The sequence below is a fragment of the Argentina silus genome, assembly GCF_951799395.1.
Source record: "Argentina silus genome assembly, chromosome: 11".
Classification (NCBI taxonomy): Eukaryota; Metazoa; Chordata; class Actinopteri; order Argentiniformes; family Argentinidae; genus Argentina; species Argentina silus.
Window position 1 is genome coordinate 9,785,668 of NC_139665.1, and position 24,922 is coordinate 9,810,589.

Here is a 24,922-nt window from a genome sequence, read left to right on the forward strand (position 1 = left end):
TAAAGTTTTCCTGGAAGCTTTCATCTCTGAAGCGCTGGTGTCCCTCTGAACCTCTTTTCAGTGGACCCCATGCAGTCACAGAGTCAGTCATGGAGAACATTTTAATTGCTGTTGCATAGTGGTCAATATTATATCACCCCATGTGCTTTATTATTAGATTTGCGCATAACAATTAGCTTCTATGTTAGTGAAATCTGACTAAGCAGGAAGTCTATCTAGGTCAGACAGCTGTTAACACGTTCAGACTAAAGAGACCTCGACCTTCCTTCTTTCAGAAGACAACCCATGCGAGAGTGAAATAGAGTTGTCCTTTGATGAACCCATTCAATCAAAGTTAGCATGAATAAGATTAAATGATGGCAATGTTAGTGGTGGATAACTAGCCTATTAATTGTTATTGTAGGATGCATACTGTACATTAATTACTAAATGACGCTAGCACATGCTATTCACATGGTTAGCTAGCTAGTCAAGTGCTTAAAAGGCCCAATGGTTACATTTAGCTTCCTCTTACAGTGACCCAGCCACTTGTTCAGCTCTGAGAGAATCCCCCCGTCCTACGTATGAGACTTGTTGTGATTTTCTCTGCAGCTGTTCAGTGCAGCTGGCCAAAGCCACCTGATAGCTCCTCCAGATGAACTGAACATGTTGACTATTATATTATTTCTTCCGATCTTCTCAGCGTCAATGTTACCTTTTGACATTGTAGACTGGGTAGGGTTTCAGCTAGCCTCGATCTCTACGTCTTCCCCTTTGCGCAAAGTGAATGCTAGATGACAGAGTTTGGCAACGTGAGATTAAGGTTAAGTTAATCACTTCTCTTTGAACTCATTCAATCCAGGAAGTTCACTGAAAAGCATTTAATGTATTGGAGAAATCTGGCCAATCGCAATACCCTCTTGATGGTAGGGAAATGTGTCATTTGTATTAAAATGTAATGAATTCACTACATTTAAATTAATTAAATTAATTAAAATGTTGTCACTGTGAAGCAGCCATTCCAATGGATAACATCTCAGTCCCAGTTTGAAGGCCCATTTCTCACCACAAAGAAACCGTTGGCATCATTATCACTGTCATAATCCATCATGGTGAGTCATTGGGTTCCTTGATATCATGACAGCATTGTTAAGTCCACTCTGTTCGTCCTACCAGGTAAAATGCTACAAATCAAGGCCTACAGGGACATAATATTCTGAGCTTGTGATTAATCAATGAATTGAACGAACAACTGTTGTCAAGTAATGATGGAGTATTCCTGCAAAATTAATTGGGCTCAACTTTACTGCAAGCCATGTTTATAATACTGTGATAATTAGTAATTACTTTATTAACATAGCACTCTTCATTGAAGCAGTTTTCAAAGCGCTTTTGAAAATAAGAAAGAAAAATACAAAAGCTGGTGCATACCATGTCAAGACAATATTCGTAGAATGGAGTTAGGAATGAATATAAGTAATTTGATCTGTGAATGTTAGTGCTACTTTATGTTCCACTCGGATGTCTGAGGGCTGAGGTTTCAGATCAGAACCCAGTGCTGATTACCGAGCCCTCCCAGTTTTGTACTGTACATTATTCAGAAGGCTGTCTTGATGGTGCTGTTCTGCTTACCTCTGTGATCATATTGCAGTTTCAGAGCCAAGTGAAGCGAAGAAATCATCATACACATATAAATATGATATAAGTTTGATATCTGATACGCATACAGTTGGCTTGAACTCATCTTGGAAAACACAAACCAGCTGTTATGGACGGAGGCGTGACACGAAGCAAACACAACCAACTCATATTCTTTCAATACATATTTTAGATCTCAATTGGTTTTAGATCATTTCGGCTTATGTAAACCCAACATGCCGACAAATTCACAGCTGTCCCTTTTGAATTCATTGGTTGATAACCATTCCTGACCTTTATTGAACGAACTGTGTCATGCCAAGTTAAGATATCCAAATTCCAAGTAAACTTATGATGGCTACATGAGCTTTAGTAGGCTACGTGAAGCACTTAATTCAAATTACATTTCCAACTTTTCCAAGGGAACATTTCTTGATAGGATGTGTGTGTGCATAATGATAATTAGTGGGCTTGCTTCAGTAGCTCTGAGGCAGCTACTGTACACAGCTTGGCATGAAATGCTACATGCGGGGCACATTATACGCTTTGATTCTTCCACACGCAAACTAAATCTACTCAAACAGGTGTCAAAACAGCTCCACAGACTTGGTTTAATCAAAGCCCTTATCTTTGTTGCAAGTAGGATACATTGTTACCAGGGTAGTGGGTTATACTCGGGCCATTACCGAAACGTAAAGTTACTGCAATTTAGCTGTTAACAGGCTGGTAATGTTGTTAGTGACCCATTGGGTTAGCTGATCCCTAGTCTTTTCCTTTGTTGCTTGATTGCATTAACTACAGGCATGTTATATGGAATTCAGTCAAATGTATGTCTCCTTTCCCACCGGTATTTGCTTATCCTTTCCATCGAACACTGTTATTCTAATTCAAATACAAATCTAGTTTTTCTAAGAGAGCTCTGGCCAAGAGGGAGCAATACTTTAGTGATGGACCTTTAGGCCGGAACCTCTGCCTGTACGAACAATGTACTTCAAACTGAGAAAAGCAATATCAGAGTAACACTTGCCTGCCAAGGATATAAATGAAAGCAGCACTGAAGCACAGCTGAGTCGCTGAAGGTTTTTTCCTGTTTGCTGTGTGTTGACCTCATCTTCTCAACCAGCATTGCCTTTCAACTTGCGCCATGTCAGTATTCAGGGGATTTAGCCTCATATATTAGCCTCGACCCGTCCGACATGAAAGTGGAGAATTATGCATACTCATACAAAATTAATTCCTTATAATTAAAGGGTTGCCAGGTTTCCAAAACCTCCTACAGGGAATTTGGATCCCATTAGTCAAACTGAAGGACTTATCTCTAGTTTTATACGGTGCAATAAGTCGTTTGCACCATGAAATCGACCCAAATTACATATACAATATGCATATACTTTATCTAAATAATAACATATATAGCTTCTTCAAAGAACAACATTGTATTATGTGGGAAAGTCCATGACACACAAAACAAGTATATTGTTACAATTGCAGAAACTTCATGAAATGCCAGTGAAAGTGAGCATCCTATCTTGTGGAATCAACGAAGAATTGAGGCTGTTTTGAGAGCAAAGGGAGGCCCTACCCAGTATTAGTATAGTGTTCCTAATGAAGTGTTAAGTAACTATACTTTATTGATCTAAATAAAAACATATATAGCTTCCTCAAAGAACAACATTGGTTTATGTAGGAAAGTCCATGACACATAGCAAGATCACAGAGGACTGGAGCGCAAGAGATCTCTCTGAAGACGGAATGATGATAGGGAAGCAACATGCAGGACTAAAAGGCACCGACTGTTTTTGAAAACTTGACAGAATTTTCTCTGGATCGCTACCAAGCTTGAATTCATACGTTCATTCGCAACTCCTCTTTCACATCCACAGTCAAGGTGAGAGGATAGCATCCTACATGACAAATCCATTACGTGGATGCCAAGTATCTGAGCACCTTTCATCTTGAAACAGGCTGGATGTCGAGTGTGTGTGTGTGTGTGTGTGTGTGTGTGAGTGTATGTGTGTGTGTGTGTGTGTGTGTGTGTGAGTGTATGTGTGTGTGTGTGTGTGTGTGTGTGTGTGTGTGTGAGTGCGTGCGTGTGTGCGTGCGTGCGTGCGTGGGTGCATTCTAATGGATTGACGGTGATGGCCTGCATCTGCCACGTCCCACAGTGCAGCTCTCTCACCCCTACCACTTACCACCCTGTCAGCTCTGCAACATAGAGGCCTTTTCATCTCTGTCACTGTCATCTCCATCATGTTAGTCCCACTGGTGTTATGGTAATTCACATTCCATCTGCACAAATGATAGAATAAACAGTATGTCTGTGTGTGCACTCATACTGTATGGTATGTAAATGGCCATTGTGTGCACTGTCCAATGCATTAGTGTGTGTGTGTGTGTGTGTGTGTGCGTGTATGTGTGTATGTGTGTGGGTGTGTGTGTGTCTACTGTATGTATGTATGTATGTATGTATGTATGTGTGTGTGTGTGTGTGTGTGTGTGTGTGTGTGTGTGTGTGTGTCTACTGTATGTGTGTGTGTGTGTGTGTGTGTGTGTGTGTGTGTGTGTGTGTCTCTCTCTCTCTGACCACCCTGTGGTTGTACCCTACAGTCGAGGCTGGGGCTGGTGCCTGGATGACCCCCCTGTTCGAGAGCCGCTGGCCTTGAGCGCTCTTGCCCCCGGGGTCCTCTACAACGCTGCTCACCAGTGTCGTCTGCAGTACGGCTCCGCATCCCTGCTCTGTGACGACGTGGATGTAAGCCTTCAGCCTTGTCTCACACACACGCACGCACACACACACACACACACACACACACACACACACACACACACACACACACACAGACAAACATGGGTGCATACACACTGAAGAAGCTGGCCGATGCCTCTCGCAGTAAAACCTCTTCTTGGAATGAAAGGAGTGTTCTTCATTAAAAATGTAGAGGCAGCAGCAGGTTAAAGTTTAGATTATAAAATGAGGAATAGAATAAAAAAGCTTAAAACCAGGAGCAACACATGTGCAAGCTGTTCTAGGCCGCATAGGATCAGCATGAATTTATAAAACGATAGGGTGGTTAGAAGCATTACCTGGGGGCTTTATTGATTATCGGACATGACTGCTTCTCAATCCACGTAGAGTCTACGTTCATTTTAATTGGTATTATTAAAACACATAAAACACATATATTAAAACACATACCATTTTCACATACTTTCAAAACAACCTGTAGAGTCCACATGAAGTATGTTTGTTTGTTATTCATTGCGTGCTGCAATGATTTTCAGCTTGCTCAACGTCAGACTTGCAAGCTCTCAAGTTTATTTGAGCCCAACACTGCCTGTGTGCGCTCGATATAATTTATGCTCGCTCGATGAGCAAGTTTCTTGCTCGACAGCGCCATCGAGCTTGTGCTCATACATTCGCCACTAATCTGACACCATATTATTTCCCTGGTTTCCTCTTCCCCCCCTTACCTACAAACGCAGGTCTGTAAGCATGGCCCGAGTACACACCTTTTATCGAATGAAAGAAACACGTTGAGTGAATGCAGTTAATTTATTTGGAAATTGATTTAAATAGAACCTTTTTTTCATTTCTTAAAATATATTTACCCATTCGATAAGAATGTAATGGGCTGGTGAGACCTGATTGCCGTGCTCTAATATATTAGTGTACTACGCTCTCCCTGCTATTCATACAGTACACACACACACACACACACACACACACACACACACCCCGACACCTCACTTTTTGCTTGATTGAAGCTCTCCCCCTTGTTAACTGTAACGGTTTTTACAGACTCCAAAGGGCCACATATGTGTGTGGTTAGGGGAAATGGAGTGATTTGCTTGAATTACCAGGACACGACAGCAAAACCAGGAAGACAAACTCACAACCGACAGGCTTCAGGAGAGGAAATCTCAGGCTGTAACCTAGCTGGGAGAATGTATTTCCATTCATCACTACACTTCTGGTATTACAGCGATTAGCGAGCTGGAATTACACCCGTTGCTCCGTCAAAAAAAAGGGCTGCATGGCGTATCTAGTGCTTGTAAACCGTCACAGCTTAAACAGTTCCAGCTTCCACTGGTGTGAAACGGTGGGGAGGACAGATGATTAACAAGCCGAGCGCTGAGCGCTGAGCTCTGAGCTCATAATTTGAGCTCATTGAGGAAGTATCCAGTGAAGTCAGCAGGATGGGGGTGACAGGGCTGTACTCACTTACTGGTTTCACACCTCCCTCCAGTAGTGTTTACACAGGTGGTGTCTAACTCAATGTAGGTGGTGTCGGTTGAATTAGGGTATACTCTCGATCACCTGTACATGAAGATCACAAAGGGGACTGTGAACATGATCTTGTCTCTAAAGTTGCTCTGATTTCTCCTGCTCCTGTGCTAAGCTTGTTTGGCGCAAACAGTCACACCAGAGGTCACAGATTTCCGCTGGTGGTGAGTTGCATTCGTGTGTGTGTGTGTGTGTGTGTGTGTGTGTGTGTGTGTGTGTGTGTGTGTGTGCGTGTGCGTGCGTGTGTATGTGTGTGAGAGAGAGAGAGAGAGAGAGAGGCAGCAGGAGAAATAGAGGGATAGAGAGACCACACACAAACAGTGTTTCTACAAGCCTCTCCATGAATAACATTAGCTGTTCCGTGTCCAGTGGTTTATAGGAAGCCCATAAGGGCAGTAAAAACTGGGGTAGACATACAACCCACTCTGCCAAACCCTTTTGCTGCCCTATGTTCAGGACCAAGGCAGGACATCTGAATGTCATTAGGGAATCCAATTTCCCTTGGTTTCCTGCTTTCTTGGAGGTCGTGGTTGGTAGGTTGTTGCATGTTCTCTTGCTCCGTGTGTTTGTAAACAATCCCCAACCAAAATATTCCCAAGCCTATATAGGAGAATTAGACTCTGTGTGCATAAGTCACATTTGATCATATTCACACCAACGCATGATTTACCCCAAAATGTCTCTGAGGCACATACACTCTTAAGTTAAGATCCAACCCTTACACAAGATGACATTTAGTTGCTCATTAAAGAGCTGTGAATTCTCAATTAGGGGGTTATCCTTCACACCATGCAGAACAGTATCTCATATATAACACACTAATTGCCGAATAGAAGATGAATATTTTAGGCAGATGCACTGCTAGAGTGTCTAAGATCAAATGATGGATGCCTTTGAAAAGATGGATGCCTCTGCATGGTATAGATTACCCACGATTATGACCTTCAAGTACAACCACTATTATATTTTCAGCTCTGATACCAGCATGATGAAATCTGCACACACACACATACACACACTCACACTGTCAGGCTTGAAGATCCCCAAATTGAATAGCAACATTTCAATGGAATCATACATGAGTCATAGAATTGTCCACAGTGCTCTCACACATATATAGAGAGACTGCAGAACTGTTGTTCATACCGTGACCTTCTATTCCTTTCATTTCTAGTTTTATCTGCATTTTGATAACCAGTCCTGACAGGAATAAACCAGCCAATGGGTTCTTATTATCAATCACTGAATTTGCTGAGTAATTGAAAAAGAAGGGCATCAGATCGGTCCAAACATGCACACGAACAAACACACACACACACTATGTGCTTAATGGCACACTATGCTAGCACACACACACAACTCGCTCAACTTCACACCGTGCTATCGTCAAGATCAGATCCCTCCTCACGATTCTGCTCTCCACAGACAACAAAATGGCCGCTAGTCATTCATCAAAAATGTCACCGAGAGTAACAACAAACAGGTCCATCATCCTAATCTCTTATCACCCCAGTCCAATAAAGCCTCAAATTGACCTTTGGGCTCTTATCACATTCTCCAAACACATACACTTGTACGCACACACACACACACACACATACACACACACAGAAAACAGCTAGCCAGCTGAGTAAATGATCAAATTCCAGTCGCCATCTCTACAGTGTTATGTGAAGGAGAACAAACCAGCTCTTTCTCTAGAGAAGCTGTTGCTGAGTAATTGAAAAATAAATATGTCAGATTGGTCCAAACATGCACATGACCCACACACGGACCCACACACACACACACACTGTGTTATCGTCAAGATCAGATCCCTCCTCACGATTCTGCTCTCCACAGACAACAAAATGGCCGTTAGTCATTCACCAAAAATGTCACCCAAAAGTAACAACATGTCCATCATCCCAATCTCTTATCACCCCAGTCCGATAAAGCCTCAAATCCAACTTTGGGCTCTTATCACATTCTCCATACACACATATACTTGTATGCACACACACACATTTAACATTTTTTTTTACATTTATGGGAGGTAGAATTTGGGGAGATTGAACACCACACGGACGGCAGCGTTCTGGATGAGCTGCAGAGGCCTGATGGTGGAGGCGGGGAGACCGGCCAAGAGTGCGTTGCAGTAGTCAAGGCGAGAGATCACAAATGTTTGGACCAAAAGTTGTACTGCTTCTCTGGTGAGGAATGGACGTATCCTTCTGATGTTATAGAGGAAAAATCTACAGGAGCGTGCTGTCGCTGTGATGTTTGCCACACAGGATAAGTGATTGTCAAGGATCACCCCAAGGTTCTTGGCTGTATGGGAGGAGGTCACAGTAGAGTTCTCTACTGCCTTCTCCAAGACTTCTCCATCACAGTAGAGAACTCTACTGTGATGGAGAAGTCTTGGAGAAGGCAGGCTTTCCCTGGGAGGAAGAGCAGCTCAGTCTTGTTAAGGTTGAGCTTGAGGTCCTGGGCTGACATCCAAGCAGAAATGTCTGCAAGACACGCAGAGACACGTGTTGCCATCTGTGAGTCAGAAGGGGGGAAAGAGAGAAAGAGTTGAGTGTCATCTGCGTAGCTGTGGTAGGAGAAACCATGTGAGGAAATTACCGAGCCAAGAGATTTGGTATAGAGGGAGAACAGTAAGGGACAGAGCCCTGGGGGGACCCCATTGGTGAGGGCTCGTGGAGGGCTCTCCACGTCACCTGGTAAGAGCAATCGGCCAGCTATGATGCAAACCAGGAGAGTGCAGAGCCAGAGATGGCCAATTCTGAGAGGGTGGAGAGAAGGATCGGGTGGTTTACTGTGTCGAATGCAGCAGACAGGTCCAGAAGAATGAGAACAGAGGAGAGGGAGGAAGCTCAAGCAGAGTGGAGGGCCTCTGTGAGAGCAAGGAGAGCAGTCTCAGTCGAGTGCCCAGCCTTAAAGCTGGATTGGTAAGGGTCAAGGAGGTTGTTCTGAAGGAGGTAGTTAGACAGTTGGTTAGAGACAGTATGTTCAAGGGTTTGAGATAAGAAGGAGAGAAGGGATACCAGTCTGTAGTTATGAACAGCAGACGGGTCAAGAGTTGGTTTCTTGAGAAGAGGCTTGACTCTGGCTGTCTTGAAGGAATCTGGGACAGATCCTGTGGATAGAGAGGAATTGATTAAGGTGGTAAGGAATGGAAGGAGGTCTTTGGAGATGGATTGGAGAAAGGGGGATGGGATAGGATCGAGGGGGCAGGTGGTTGCAGCTTGGATCTGGCCGCACGCATGCACGCACGCACGCACACACACAAATATATACACACACATAGAAAACAGCTAGCCAGCTGACTAAATTATCAAATTCCATTCGCCATTCACAAACTATCTCTCTCTCCAGAGAAGCTGTTAGGAGGTTCCCAACACATCTTTCCTGTCAGCAGCTGGTTGTTATCAATGTGCTGGGACGCCAGACTAGGCTCACTGTCTCTGACCTCAGGTCAGGCCGTAGGAGGGCTCACTAATAGAATTAGACCCTCCACAGCCACACACACACACACACACACACACACACACACACAGACACACACACACACACATACACACACACACAGACACACAAACACATACACACACACACACACACACACTCACCAGAGACACCTCTAAGTGCTTTGACACAGGCTATCATCTCCATGATATGAATGTATGACATGACTCCAGTCTACAGATAAATGCTGAACAGTCCGGCTGCTGTGTGGGGTCAATCCCATTTCACAGTCAAAGGTTAAGGCCACTCACTTGTGTTTGCCCAAGCCATTTCCGTCCGTGGTGGAGTGTAGCAGAGTAGATTTGGAGATAGGAGTTATTCATTTATTTGTTTATTTAACCTTTATTTAACTAGGCGAATCCGGAAGAACACATTCCTGTGAATGTTGCGAGTGGCCACATGTGGGTCCAGTGGTTCAGTGGTTGTGGGTTGAAGCTTAGTCTCATATGCTGTATGAATGTGACAGGTGAGGCTGGTGGAGGTAGAAATCAAAGAGGACGGGCTCATTGTAATATAATATAATATATGTCATTTAGCTGACGCTTTTATCCAAAGCGACTTACACTGCAGCAAGTGCATACATTTTTCAGTATATATGGTCCCAGCGGGGCCATTACTTTAGCGTTAGCGCCATGCTCCACCAACTGAGCCACAGAGAACCACCATGGAACCTAATGAGGAATGCTAGCAAACACGTGTCAAACCTCAAACCAAGACGCAATTAATTTCAGTATACTTTCAGAACATAGCTTAGCTTCATTGTTATAAAATGTTCATTATTCACACATTTTCAGTGTGACAGCGTGGAAGGCTTTTTGAAGGAAAGCGCTTCAAGGCTAAACACATGCATAGAGTTTTGAGGTAGCACTGAGGGAAATTGCAGTTCGGGGCTTTTGACCAGAAGGTACTATTTCACAGAAGGCTCATGCATTGGTTCTGCAGAGACTTAAGACAACATTCATAATCCTCGCTGCTGCATTTCAACTGCTGTAATGTTTGCTCTTCCTATTCCGTGGTTGAGCTCAGTCTCTGAGGAAATACAGTAACTCGATTAATCAGATACTGATTGCTTTGAATGTCAGAATGTTTCATTTCTGGATGTGTGTTATCTGTTACATTGTCAAGTGAGGGACATAGACACTGTGGTTAGCAGGAAACAACGTCAGACTTTAATGGTTTTGCTTCATGTGTAGAGTGCAATTACTGCCGCAAATAATGCCATTTAGAGTTCTATTCAATGAAATCGGCAGTGCTGTGAAGTGTAAACCCACAAAGATAATGTAAACTGTAATCAGGCCACTTTCAACATTCAATTCATCATGGTTAATGTATGGAATGATGTAGGATGAACTGATCCTGAATCAATTGTTTCTGGCTGGACGTCACCAGATCTCTCTGTCCCTCCCTGTAGCAAGAAAGACTGTGAATTAGAATTACCCAACTCCAGTACTATAGGAGATACATACAGGAAGTCACAGGGTCTCTTTGTCCCTCTCTGTAGAACGTGTGCAGTACATTGTGGTGCACAGTGGGAACTACCTGCCACTCCAAGCTAGATGGAGCAGTGGATGGGACCAAGTGTGGAGAAGACAAGGTGAGTCTGGGGATTACAGTGTATATGGTACTATGGCTCCTTGGTGTTCTTTTCTGTATGCACCCCTGGATTGTGAGAAGAATGATTTAATCGGTATCAATGACAACATTGGGATCTGTTTAACCTGTGAAATATTTTTGAAATCTTTTCTACTTCATTTTGAGTCCTTTGTTGTACTGTAGCATGTTTTTATGTTGAACCAAACCAGGACCCAAGTAAGATACTGTATGTGAAATGTGTGTGTGTGTGTCAGTGGTGTTTCGACGGGGAGTGTGTGGCGTACGGGTACCGACCTCAGAATGTGAAAGGGGGCTGGGCGCCATGGAGTGAGTGGTCCGCCTGCTCCCGAACCTGTGGGGCGGGGGTGCAGAATGCCCAGAGGGACTGTGTCAACCCAGTGTAAGTTTAAACGTTTCATTTTTTTCAACATATTTTTAAAAAGGGATTCATTTTCTATAAGTCAAATACGTTTGTTTTTAAATAAAGTTGTCCTCTAATGAGAGAGAAAACATTCATCTCATTAATTTGGATTTGTAGGATGGACACAGCTATAGAAAAGTGTGTGGTAGTATACCAGCAGCCATATTGGATGTACTATTTTGTCCCTCCAATCAGTGACATGCACCTTCACTCCATTCTTAGCGTTGAATCTGACAACACTAGCATGTTTTGAAGTAACCCAAGACAGACATAGTGGCACTGTGCACAGCACATACTGTATATCAGATAGGCCAGTGGCACCACACATGCTCAGCATACGCCAACTGCCTTTGGCCGTGCCCCTCGTAGGCCATGGAACAGCTTGATCTATGTATGATACATTTCTGAGAATCATCTCGCTAACTGGATACCGAGAATATACAGCATCTCCATGTGACTAAAGCCTTACTTACTTATCTTCCCATGTATTTGTGTTGAGATTTAATATCAATGAATATCATTGAATGCCAGGCATGTACACATCTTGAAATCTGATTGAAGCTTCAGCTCTCTCAGTCAAATTTTGCTGCTCTGTTTACAAGCTAATTCAGATACATTTGTACATCCTTGAAATACATGGAATTGATAATAGGTCTGAGTGAAGTACCACTCAGTTGATTAATGCATGTGAAGCATCTATATTGGAGTGGGTTGAAATTGCCCCTCGGTGCTGATCTTGGGCCAGTTGTGTGTTTTCTCCCTGATGTTTAGGGTTAGGATATGGGGAGGGCAAGCTGAACCTAGATCAGTGCCTAGGGACTACTCCACGCCCTTCTGTCTTCTGTATCAGGGTTGCATACCATTTCCTGACCATGGAGGAGAAATGGGAGGACAGAACTCTAATTATCTTTCACATTATTCATCCACCTACCTCTCAGTGGGAGGCTGGGCCTGAATTTTAGCCTGTAGTAAAACTGTTCATTCTTTAGAAAGACTTTTAGCGGCTCTGCAGCCCGGACCCTGATAACAAGATGTTGACCATTTTGTATTAATGGTAGTGTTTACCTTCCCTTTTCCATGAAATTGGCCTGGAGAATTCACTGGAGGACAGCTTGAAGCACATGAACATTTCTAAGAGGAATTGGCCACTGATTACAGCTAGTATAATTATAGTATAATTGCAAGCTTTTATAGCTAAGAGCATAACCTTTTTCTGTCTTCTGATGAAATGTGATTATTTGTTCATATTATAAAAGAAGTATGTACTTCCCCAGTACTTTTGGATTTTAAATATATATATAGAAGAAGAATAGAACTTATTAATGCCTTATTAACGCTTTGTTGTTGTTGTTGTTGTTGTTGAATCCCAGATTGCCCCTTTACGGCCTCACTTTAAGACTAAGACATAATCACTTAAAAGTCTCACACTGCTTGTAGAAGAAAATATTATGCTTGTCTCTCTCTCTCTCTCTCTCTCTCCTTCCCCAAACCCCTCCAGTCCTAAGTACGGCGGGAAGTACTGTCTGGGCGAGCGTCGTCGCTACAGGATTTGTAACAGCACACCCTGCCCACACGGCCAGCCCACCTTCAGACACATCCAGTGTAGCAATTTCAACACCATGCCTTACAAAGGCAAGTTCTACAAGTGGGTGCAGGTCAACAACAGAGGTGAGCATCACACTGGACGCTCCCTGACCTCAAATACTCTTTATACATTTTAGCCGTCCCAATCGTAAGACCTCCTCACAGTCGGGCAAACAAGTGGCGCTAACGCAAAAATGTATCACTCTCCATTATTGTTGTGACATCCCATTCGCCAACCTTTGGTTGTGGAGTGTCCATGCGAGGGCGGTGGCAATTTCATGCAGGTTTGGAATAAAGGTACAGCATAGCTGGTTCATTCCAAACTCAGAAAACAATCTCATCTTCCAAACTCAGAAAACAACCTCATTTGTCATTTTGATGAAGAACAATGTCTACTGTACAAGATAGTCAGTGTAGCGCTGATAGAACTAGACCATGGCGGTACATGTAATAATAGTCCACCAAACGTTGTCATATATTGTAGTAGTTAACGTAGACCATAGTAGAATGTTCCAATATTTTAACTCAGTCCCAAACACTGTAGACACCTGAGAAGAAACTGTTTGTTAACCCGCCCCACAGTAATGGGGTACTGTCTCTACTGTAGGCTTTATGGTTAGCTAGCCACTCTGCGTTGTGTGTTATTGTTGTTTTACTGGCTGCTTGGTTTCCTCGCTGCATAGACCCTTTGATCAAAGGGGTTGCTATTTATTGCTCTCCAACCAAGTACCTCGGGTTCTGGGGGATACATCATAACAGTATTACATACATCAACATGTAACCGTATAGCCTAGTACAGATGCTGGTAGAGGAAGTACAGTAGGATACTAGCTCTACAAAAGCTCTCAAGCTAGTAACTTAACCTTGACCCTTATCATAGTCTGATAATCCAACCAGTTATCATAGTCTGATCAATGTAAACATGAGAAACTAAACAGATCAATGTCATGTCAATTGGAATATATAGACAAACCCTTGAAATGTAACCAAATAGAATACAGATCAGGAATTCCTCTCAGAAAGTGGTAAAATGCTTATGGTGCTTATTCACAGTAGGCACTCACCTGGGGGTACAATCCTGGACTAAGTTGACCCGCTAGTGGCTAGACCATTACCCTGACACCACAACTTGACACCAGATAATATTATTATTTCAGACTTGGATCAAATGTGCCCAAAATTACAAAGGGATTTATTTACAACCCTGTGAATTATCAAAAAATATTAAAAACCATAAATTGACCTCTGTGGTCAGATACAGTAAGGATACGCATGAATGATGCCTTCTCATATAGAAACTGTCTACTAGGAAACCAGTATCTGTACTGTACATTACAGCACACCAACTCTTTTTCGTGTTCTAAGAGTATCTTTTCTATTTTAATTTATTACTCGATTAATCGTCAGAATAATCGACAGAATACTGTATTACCAAAATACTCAATAGTTGCAGCCCTAAACCTACACAGTGTCCATGATCTGCAGAGTACTATTGTTTTGATAATGGATAAATTACTTTGGGTGGCATGATTTTCAACCGCCCCTGCACCCCCCTTTCTTTTTTCCAAGTGAACCCTTGTGAGCTGCACTGCCGCCCTCTGGTTGAATATTTCTCTGAGAGGATGTTGGACGCCGTTATTGACGGGACTCAGTGCTACGAAGGCAGCTTGAGCCGAGACGTGTGCGTTAACGGCATCTGTAAGGTACTGTAGAGCAACACCTTCTACGCATCAAACATTCTTGAAAAGTGTCTCTTCTTCCTCTTTCGTCCCTAAAATGAAAGTTCAGCAAACTCTGCAGCCTCGTCTCAAGTTTTTCTTGTTGACGCTCTTGTTTGAGACCCACAATTGTACTGCTTGGGGACTTCATTGAAAGTGTGCATTATTTACTCAGCTTGCTGCATGTTTTCTCTGCCGAATATGCTTTGAATGTTTGACATTTTGTATGAAATTGCATTTCCTGGGGGAAAACAGTCATTATCTCCCACAATGCTGTCTTGTCCTTGACCATCACCTTGAGCCAAAATGACAATCCATGCTCTGAGCCCTGATTAAATGTGGACAGTAATCATATACATTAGGCCTGATGCTTTGGCTTGGTGATTTGATGTAGAGGAGAGGGAGTATTTTGTTATTGTTATCTTCAGTTCTACAGTTTTGTGTAAGGCTTTATTAAATTGGTTCTGGCAGAAAATGCTTAAATATTTAGTCTGTTTGCAAGCTAATCAAATATTGATGTTACAGTCCATAGTCTCTCATCCTTTATTTTCATTTACATTTTCTATGCAACCCTCATCACTTTTGACATTGAACTTCTCATGGTGTTTACTCCTGTCCATGAAATGATCTAAGGAGCAGAAGAAGAGGGATTAAGATTTAATGATTTCAACATTTAAACACAAAACATCTGTGGTTAAAAGGAAAGTTCATCGTGCTACCAGAGGAAAGATTTACCCCCAAAAACAAAGTTGATCAGATATTTTCATACCGCAATTTTGGGGGAACTAAAGTTGAAATAAGTCCATGCCAGAGTCCAGAAAAGTGTTTTAGCAATGAGACAATCTGGGGTTTTTTGGTAGCTGCAATGGTGGTAGTTAAGGTGCCAACAGGTTATAAATAAAATACTTGTGAGGGTTGCGACAACGTAGGCCTAAGTGTGCAGCCTTTTGCCTACCAGGAGACAACCATAGGCATGGGACCAATTGCTTCCATGGAGATGGAAACTGCAGTCTTTATCTACAGAGCCCTTGGCTGAATAGCTGGTACACAAATAAATATCTTTAAGCTTTTAACACAACAGGCCATCTACATACTTTAACTTTGGTAAATGTACCTGTTTGTAGTACTAACTGACAGATTTAGTAGAAGAATTACTTTTTTAGTAGAAAATGAATTGCTTTTTCAGACCTGACCATTCTGTTAGCTTGCTGTTTGCCACACCCTCAAATTCTATGTGATACCTGACACCAGCACCCCATCAGTGAATGGCCACGTGGGTTTACTGGACAAGGTATGGCCACGTGGGGAGGCCATACCTTGTCCCTACTAGCGATTAGTCAGCCCGATTAGATGATTCAGGTGTGTGATTTGGCATTACAAGTTGTCATGCTGTTGTACTGACACCAGGATGGCACCTTTCATGGTGTTCAGCCTATATGGGCTTATAAGACAATTTCATCTTACACTGTACATTTTAGTGAGCCTACATAGACATTATACCCTAGCAAAGAAACTAAAGAATAGCCTTCACATCTGCATACATATACATTACTAATCAGCTGTATCCAAGCAAATTAGAATCATAATAGAAAAAAAAACTATATTAAGTAAAATAAAGCAAAGTTTTGTACACCAAAACAAAGCGAAACATAACATCCTACACTTTTCGATTTCAGGCCTAAGAAATATAATACTACTCAAAAGTACCTTGCTTTATGCTGTACAGTATCTCTACATTCTGCACATTGTAATTCATGATTGAAAGATCGAACGTTATCATCTGCCCTCCATTTCAGAATGTGGGCTGTGACTATCAGATCGACTCCAACGCGGTGGAGGATCGCTGTGGGGTTTGCCAAGGCAACGGCTCCACCTGTGAGACAGTGAAGAAAATGTTTGAAGATAGCGAGGGGCTCGGTATGACACCCTAACACTGATCTAGCACCAGCTCACCTGAATTCTAAACATATCAATTATGAGCTGCACAAAACTGACCCTAGCCCTTATGTGCACTAGAAAGTCCCTCCTCTTCATTGAAGATTTTCAGTCTTGTAATCATCAAAATATTGTGGACAGGGATAAGATTTTTTTTTTTATTATGTATTAAAATATTATGTGATTGGATTTAAATGCAACAAGCTAGGTCACATTCATAATTAGATACGAGAGAGGAGCTGAGAGTAGACTACATTGTTATTACATAGGTATATGATTTTAAGTGTTTCCCTGGACTCCCAGGCTATGTGGACATTGGGCTGATTCCTGAGGGAGCACGGGACATCCGCATCGAGGAGGTGGCAGAGGCCGGGAATTTCCTGGCGCTCCGAAGTGACGATCCAGATAAGTACTTCCTGAATGGTGGCTGGACCATCCAATGGAACGGGGACTACAAGGCAGCAGGGACAGTGTTCACCTATGAGAGGACAGGCCACTTGGAGAATCTGACCTCCCCTGGACCAACCCTGGAGCCAGTGTGGATACAGGTAAGGTGCTGACATACGCAAGCATGCACACACACACACACACACACACACACACACACACACACACACACACACACACACACACACACACACACACACACACACACACACACACATACGGAGACACATACACAAGCAGGCACACATACACACTCAGCAGAGATGTGTACCCTTCAAAACTACACTTGCAACAGACTCTTGTTTTATGTATAAAAGTTGTGGCTACTAAGATGTGTCTGGATAATAAGGAAGTATTTACTCCAATGCCTGAGGCATGGTTTTATCAAACTCAGTTCTAACCAAGTTTCTACAAGTTTGGCACAAATGTAGCAGGGCATATTTGTGTTGTTTCTTTGAGTTTGTATCAACAGTAAACCACTCCAATCCAGCAAGACTGCAATACGCAAATTCGGCCAATGTACTTGGATCCTATGTTTTGTTTTTTTCCGTAAGGAAACTCATACCAAACCAAAAGATTAGATAGACTTTAGATAGACTTTATCCCCCTAAGGGATTTTTTGTTTGTTTGTGGCACTCTGTAACAAAACATGATGTGAAGCCAATTCGCATGAAACGCGATCAGAAGCGATCACAGTGGAGAAAAAGTTGTTTCTTAAATTAAATTATTCACATAAAGTTTAAAATTAAGTGTATTATCCTTGTTAATTTAGTTTAAAACCTCCCTGACTTGGCACTGTTATTATGCCTGCTAGCACAGGAGGGCACGACTAATATGTTGTTTATGATGGAGGTGGAGCAGCCGCTACAAAACCCTCCCGTCATAAATCACAGATGGTAGTGGGCTGGAGTTTGGCTGCGGTGACTTCGCCGAGTCACAAAATTTCGTCTGCGCAGGACGCCACGATTCAAACGGCAGCTACGGCGAACAAAGGAACGGTTTGTTTTGTTCGCAATTACGTCATGTTGTTCTTACAAACCTATAGAAGTTTGATTTCAGTCCAAGTATGCTCCTAGCTTAAAATGTGCCTTTGTTCTGCTGGGAGTGTAAGTGTTCACAAGGGTGAATGGAAGTCTCTCAATTTCAAAGGGATGGCCATATCAAAGGCGGAATCGTGAGGCTAGCCTGTGTGCCAATGTGGCTACAGTTTCCAAGAATTGTTTGTTCTTGACCATGAAAGAATCCCACTTTACTATACATTTTTCATCTACAGTACTGTACAATACCAGGAATGACCTTTGTTGATGCCACAACAGAGAATTACAGTTTTTGTGAGCTGAAGTTTGTGTTTCACATAGTGTGGCGACAACAGAGACCCTGGGCTTTGTTTAGGCATGATTGGAATTGACCCTTCTTTTATCAATTATAGAAAATATGCTTGGGAAATGTGGTAGCAGGGCTATGAACTTGACGCAAAAGCTTCTGTTGAGACCACATGAAAGTGTCTGTGGGCTTCATTAGCAATGTAGGCCAGGCGGGGGGGCAGGCAACACCAGACAGACGCATAAAGGGCTCCCTCCCACAGTGGGGATCTGAAGCATTAGTGCCCCTGTGGTGGAGCCGTGCAAATGTATTTCTCATAAATTACAGAGTAATTTCTCTGGTATACTGTATAACTGTAACACAATGAAAGCAGTCAACATTCAGAACATTCAGCATATGTTGTTGAAGCTCTAGTCTGGCACAAAGAGTGTCAAGAGGCATCTCTCTCTCTCTCTCTCTCTCTCTCTCTCTCTCTCTCTCTCTCTCTCTCTCTCTCTCTCTCTCTCTCTCTCTTTCTTTCTCTGGGGTCCATTTCCAGATGAATATATTTTCAGAGCAACTGTTGGGTAGATGGTCTCTAGACTTGCAGCTTTATATCACCATTAGTGTCAAGCCTGTTCTGAATGTACCTTCCTGCTCCCCCCACCCCTCTCTCTCTCTCTCTCTCTCTCTGTCTCTCTCTCTCTATATATATATATATATTTATATATATATATACATATATATACACTCAATAAACACTTTATTAGGAACACCTGTACACCTTCTCATGGTGGAGGTGGTGTAATTTAGTTTGTGTTGTTTTCTTGGCACAATTGGGCCTGTTAATACCAATCAATCACCGCTTGAATGCCACAGCCTATTTGAGTTATGTTGCTAACCATGTGCATCCCTTCAAGGCCACAATTTACCCATCTTCTAATGGCTACTTACACTACTTAGCATGATAATGCACCATGTCACAAAGCAAAAGTAATCTCAAACTGGTTTCATGAATATGACAATGAGTTCAGTGTTCTTCAGTGGCCTTCCTGGTTACTGGATCTGAATCCAATAGAACACCTTTGGGATGTGGTAGAACGGGAGATTCACAGCTTGAAAGTGCCCCTGAAAAATCTGCAGGAATTGCGTAATGCAATCATGTCATCATTGACCAGAATCTCAAAGGAACATTGCAACATCTTGTGGAATCAATGCCACGAAGAATTGAGGCTCATATACAGTGTGTCGACCTGACTCTTTTGTTAAGCTCTCTCAGACAAGCACATTTCACTGTAACAAGCTTCCACTTTCAGTCAATAGCTTGAGGAATGGGAAAACAAGATCTACTTCAGATATAATTCAAAACACAATATCACAAATTACTTACTTGCATACATTAGTAGTTGATATGGCAATTATCCAGAAATGAGTATTGATGATCTAGCTGTAAAACTATTTACTGTGTTTAATGATGAATGGTTATTAATGACTGAGTTATTGGTATAATTACAATCTATTACAATTGTTTGTGTCTAATAATGACTGAGTTATTTGTATAATTACAATCTATTACAGTTGTTTGTGTCTAATTGAGTCATTTTCAGCATTGCGTGTTGATACAGTAGCCGCTCAACCAGTGGTGGAGGTAGAAATCGGCTAATTTCTCAGCCGTTCGAACACCAGTTTGTATGCCATTGAGCATGTATTTTAGTTCAGCCATTTTAATTGATCAGGTACCTTAAAACATTAGCATAACAATTAAGCCATTTTTCTTTGTCAAAGATATCTACATTTCTACAATACTGATTACGATGCTGCTTTCAGTCAACGTTAATGGGTAATGTCTCAAGGCAGAGTTACACTAGAGGCACATGCAGGGTAGACCTACATTACAGCGATATACCATCCATCCATCAATAATGTAATACGAGCCGGCCATAAAAGCCATGTACTGTATATTAGGCAATACAGGGCAAATAGAATGTCTTTCAATGCAAGTGGGGTTGGATACGTTGAGCGGAATCCTTCAAACTGTAGGGTTTCTGAGTCTCGATGGTATGAAGATGCGGAGAAGAAACGACAACCACTTGAATCCAATTCAAGATTTATTAAAGGACCGGCCGGGACGAGAAGCATACAAAGCATACAACAAAATCAATATACTTCGACAAAATCAATACTTATCATACATATTTATATACCCCTGGAGAGAGGGAGTCTTCCCTCTCTCAACCTGTTGCAATCATGCATATAGTAACCTTCCAACTTATATGAGAAACCTTTGAAGTTGCATATCTAAAAGCCTCCCTTTCTGTATCAGGCACTAAATGATAATATAGACCAGCTGTGGCGGTCACCCAAAGGACAACTATACTATCACATGCTATGTGGTGAGTACAGCAGGGTCCAAGAGGACCTAAAGCTCCCGGGCTGACTGTAGCGTGGCCATAAAAGACTATGTTTGATCCAGCGAGTTAGAGCAAACTGTTACCCTGGTTGTGAACAGGTGCTGGAGCCCCAGCCTTGGGAAGGGGTGTGAGGCCGAGGTATAGGGCAAAGCAGGCAGGTAGGAAAAGGGGAGGTGAAGGGGAGAGGAGAGGAGAGGAGAGGAGAGGAGAGGAGAGGAGAGGAGAGGAGAGGAGAGGAGAGGAGAGGAGAGGAGAGGAGAGGAGAGGAAGGGAAAGATGGCAGGAGGAGAAGAGACCCGAACCAGAACCGACCCGTAGACAGTCAGCCCTGAACCCAATCGCATGGAAGGGTCTGTGACCATAGTACTGTAAGAGAAGAATGAACAATACGATGGGAACCATTGGGGCTAGACAAGATACAGCCATGTAGACAGTACAGTTCACCAACTAGCTAAGCTAATAGCTAGTGAACATTAGCAAAAAAATTTATCTCCCTGCTACTAGATGTGGGAAGATTTTAACCTAGGAGATTCTCTCTGAATATGAATACTGTCTGAAAATAATTAGTCTTTGGCCAGTTTAGCTGTCCTGTAAATGAATGGGAGATGAGTGCAATTTGGTTGCTGCCATGATTGTGTCCTACTTGCATAAACCATGCGTTAAATAACTGGGAAGAACAATTTGGGAAGAGCACTAGTGACAGGCGCCCTCAGCTCAGTGGCATTCTACACCACCTCCATTATTTAAATCACACTCCTGCTATAACTATCATCCGATTGCGATTATCAAGTCCTAATTACCGGACACAAGAACAGATAGGAGTATAACGAGATTGGCACACCCCTCCTAATTAGTGTCTTTGGAATGAGCGATCATGTTAGATCTCTGGATCTGACCTTGTCTAGACTAGGCGATTGTGTATTTGTTGATATATTACAGTATATATTGTATCTACTAGTATATGTAATTACTGCATATTGAATGTAAAGTGCCTTTGAGGTGCTCAATGCATTGCCAGTCTTGCCCTAGCTGTCCGATCTTGCTGCACACTAGATTATAACGAGGATCACAATGGAAATAAGTCAGTAATCCTCGGTATGTGTGTATTGTTGTTCTTAAATGGCTGAGGCAAATATATGTACTTTAAATATGTCGAGTAAAAATCATTCATTCATTCATTCATTTAGCGATTCTCAGCTGGAGTGAAATCCATAAAACACAGTCGATTACCCAGAATCCACATTGAGAAACAAAGAGAGAGACAAAGGCAAAGCTGATGACTGTAAGAATATAGTAGTGTCTGGTGAATTACCACTGTCTTGTTTTTCAGTTTCCTGAGATGACCATCAAACCTTGCCTCCACTCTGCGCTACACGATGACAATTATAGCTCATCCTAATAACAATGATTGAATCAGCACCAACACCATTGATGGTAAAAACAAAGACAAGTAGCTCGGAGCTATAAAGCTTTGTTCTGCAATGTGACTGACAAATGACAGTTCTTTAGGGCAATCATTTGTCATAGGCAACTGCATATCTTGACAGTTGCTGTCAAATGTTCAGTTTCATCTGCGTCAAGTGATGGATCATTTTGCCCCTGTGGAGTCTCTGCATTCCATTCCATTTCTGATTCCCAAGATGTCTTAATTAAAACAAATGAGATACCAGGGCCGGTGTTTGCCTCTTCAAACTCTGCATGAAATGATCCTTGTGTCAAAGTGACTTTGCCTTGACTTCAAACAAATTAATGTTCATACTTGCTATGATTGTTTAATTTGGTCCAACAGGCAACAAATGTCACAGTGTTTTTACTTTTACTTTCAGTCATGTTCATTTTATCATCACAAGATATGATCCACTGGGAGAATACGCTGACTGAATTTCACCATATTACACCGTAGATCTGTGGAGGAGATGGGTTGGTGAACCAGTCGTGCATGCTGTTAGCTCCCTATTTGCAAGGGTCTGGGCTTTAGCACAGTGGGCTAAGACAATCATGGTGCTGACACAGTTGACACTGTTGATATTTGTAATGGCTGTGATTTGGCTTGTTCCAGTAGTTTTGATTGATTATATTGTTATATTTGATACTAGATGCCGTTTGATACTAGATGCTTTGAATAGTTTTGGATGTTCCAAAAAAGTGAGGCATGTGTCAAAGTGATGCTCAAAATTGTGCATGTGTCTTGCTTGAAAACACGCCAGTCAGTTCCAGCTACTGTACTGAGAGAGGAAGTAGGCCAGCTCTATTCCCCAGCTACATTTCTCTAGAGTCAGTGTCCCATTTGATTGAGTCTTTGACTGCCAGATGAGACATGATCATTAAATGATCAATGGTTTTGTTGTTGCTGTTTCTTCTTGACCACAGTCAACACTTCCTGTGTACTCCAATTGTATTCTTATTCTGATTCTATTTTCTTTCTGTATTTTATGATTTATATTGCTTTCAAATTCAGAGTCAAAGCTCCCATCCAGGCAGCTCAATGTTGCGTTGCTTATTTTGGAATGTGAAACAATGGCTTTCTGAAGGGTCTCAGCCATGACGCATCCTTTATGGATTATACAGCTGTGAGTGATCGCTACCGCCTGTGCAAGCTTAGGATTCACCTCCTGTTGAATGTTTACAGCCAAAAGTATGCTGGCAATAGCTCTCCCTGCACTGCTGTCCCAAGTTGACCCATGCAAGGATGTTTTGGTACCAGGCTGTCTGTAAGGCTTAGGTCGGGGGGGTGGGGTGTGGGGGGGTTACTCCCAAAATGAGAGGGAAAATTGGGTGTGTGATTGATGATGTCTGCCGGTATAGGTTGTCTGACTCATTGATGACTCTGAATCCCTGGTGAGCTTGCTGGGAGGGAGAATCCATGCTGTGAGGAAGGACCAGGCCCACCAGCCTCCCTGTGGGTTCATTCACCAGCCAACACAATTTCCTTAACAAACAAACATTAGTCACCACCACACATATTGTAGTACGCACACACAGACATAGTCACACCTCCTACACATCATTGATAAACAGATACGCATATGCAGCACCACGTAGGTAAGTAGTCAATTCCCGGGGTGTCTGCCTGCGAGACAGACTCCAGGGGTTAAACTCTTAATACACTCTCCAGGAAACATGCATCGAATGACAATTCCTCAATCACCCCTCGGGCGTCCAGTATTATAACGTTCATACATTTAGATAGTACTTACCACTTACCTTGCTCAATGCTCAGACAGGCTATGACATAAATTGTTTCCGGCAGGGTTCGGGTCCATTATTACGTGGAAATGTGATTTCTCATTCTATTTCGGACAGAGACTTTATTTAAACTCAACTCCAGTTAGGAAAATATCTGGGTAAATTGAAATTCAGCAATGGAAGATTCCCTCCCGCGTTGCTTGGATTACTAATTCTGTACTTTCTCTAGCTTCTCTTCCAGGAGACCAACCCAGGGGTGCGCTATGAGTACACCATCAGTAGAGAAACCATTTTGGATTCCGACAACGACATTCCCATCACAGATTTCTTCTGGAAGTATGGCTCATGGACAGAGTGCAGCGCCACCTGTGGGACAGGTAAGAAACTGCACAAATGTTTGATTTGGCTGACTGCAACTGATGTTTACCTAGAGACGTTGTTCATTACAGTGTATTTTACTGGACTATTGCTTACATAACGACCAAACATAGAGTGAATAGTTTGGGTCGGTGAATCTATCATCTTGTTATCCCAGGACTACACCTACTAACCAAATCTCCAGATCATTCGAATAATTCTCACCTATTGATTTTAAACATAGCATATATGGTATATGGTATCTGTTATCGACTGGTATCTAGCCTACTGTTGGCCCACTGAGATTTGTAACATTTTTTGCATGTTTGGGGATACTTGTTTTCGTCTACTTTGCTCAAAACAAAGCAGAATTGTGGTGAAACAATATCTATGAGATTGGTGACTCTCCCCATTAAAGGGATAGTTCACAATTGCACCCTGACTATAAGGTGTGCAATTGTGAACTATCCCTTTAATGGGGAGTGTTTCCTTACCTTAAAAGTATTCTCTGTGCAAGGAAGAATTAACCTAATTCATGGTTCAGAGTTGTTTAAAT

The 24,922-nt window shown here is 42.3% G+C and overlaps 1 protein-coding gene across 1 annotated transcript in view; it reads left to right on the top strand.

Moving 5' to 3' along the window:
- The window catches only part of adamts7 (a disintegrin-like and metallopeptidase (reprolysin type) with thrombospondin type 1 motif, 7), a gene marked incomplete at its 5' end in the record, with an annotated part of 85,287 nt that overhangs the window by 31,112 nt on the left and 29,253 nt on the right, over positions 1 to 24,922 (top strand). The window contains 8 exons of the mRNA XM_083680584.1: positions 4,225 to 4,369; positions 10,914 to 11,006; positions 11,260 to 11,405; positions 12,925 to 13,094; positions 14,580 to 14,713; positions 16,525 to 16,645; positions 16,967 to 17,211; positions 24,239 to 24,386. Coding sequence (XP_083536710.1) covers positions 4,225 to 4,369; positions 10,914 to 11,006; positions 11,260 to 11,405; positions 12,925 to 13,094; positions 14,580 to 14,713; positions 16,525 to 16,645; positions 16,967 to 17,211; positions 24,239 to 24,386 — 1,202 coding nt within the window. The remainder of the gene's footprint in view (positions 1 to 4,224; positions 4,370 to 10,913; positions 11,007 to 11,259; positions 11,406 to 12,924; positions 13,095 to 14,579; positions 14,714 to 16,524; positions 16,646 to 16,966; positions 17,212 to 24,238; positions 24,387 to 24,922) is intronic.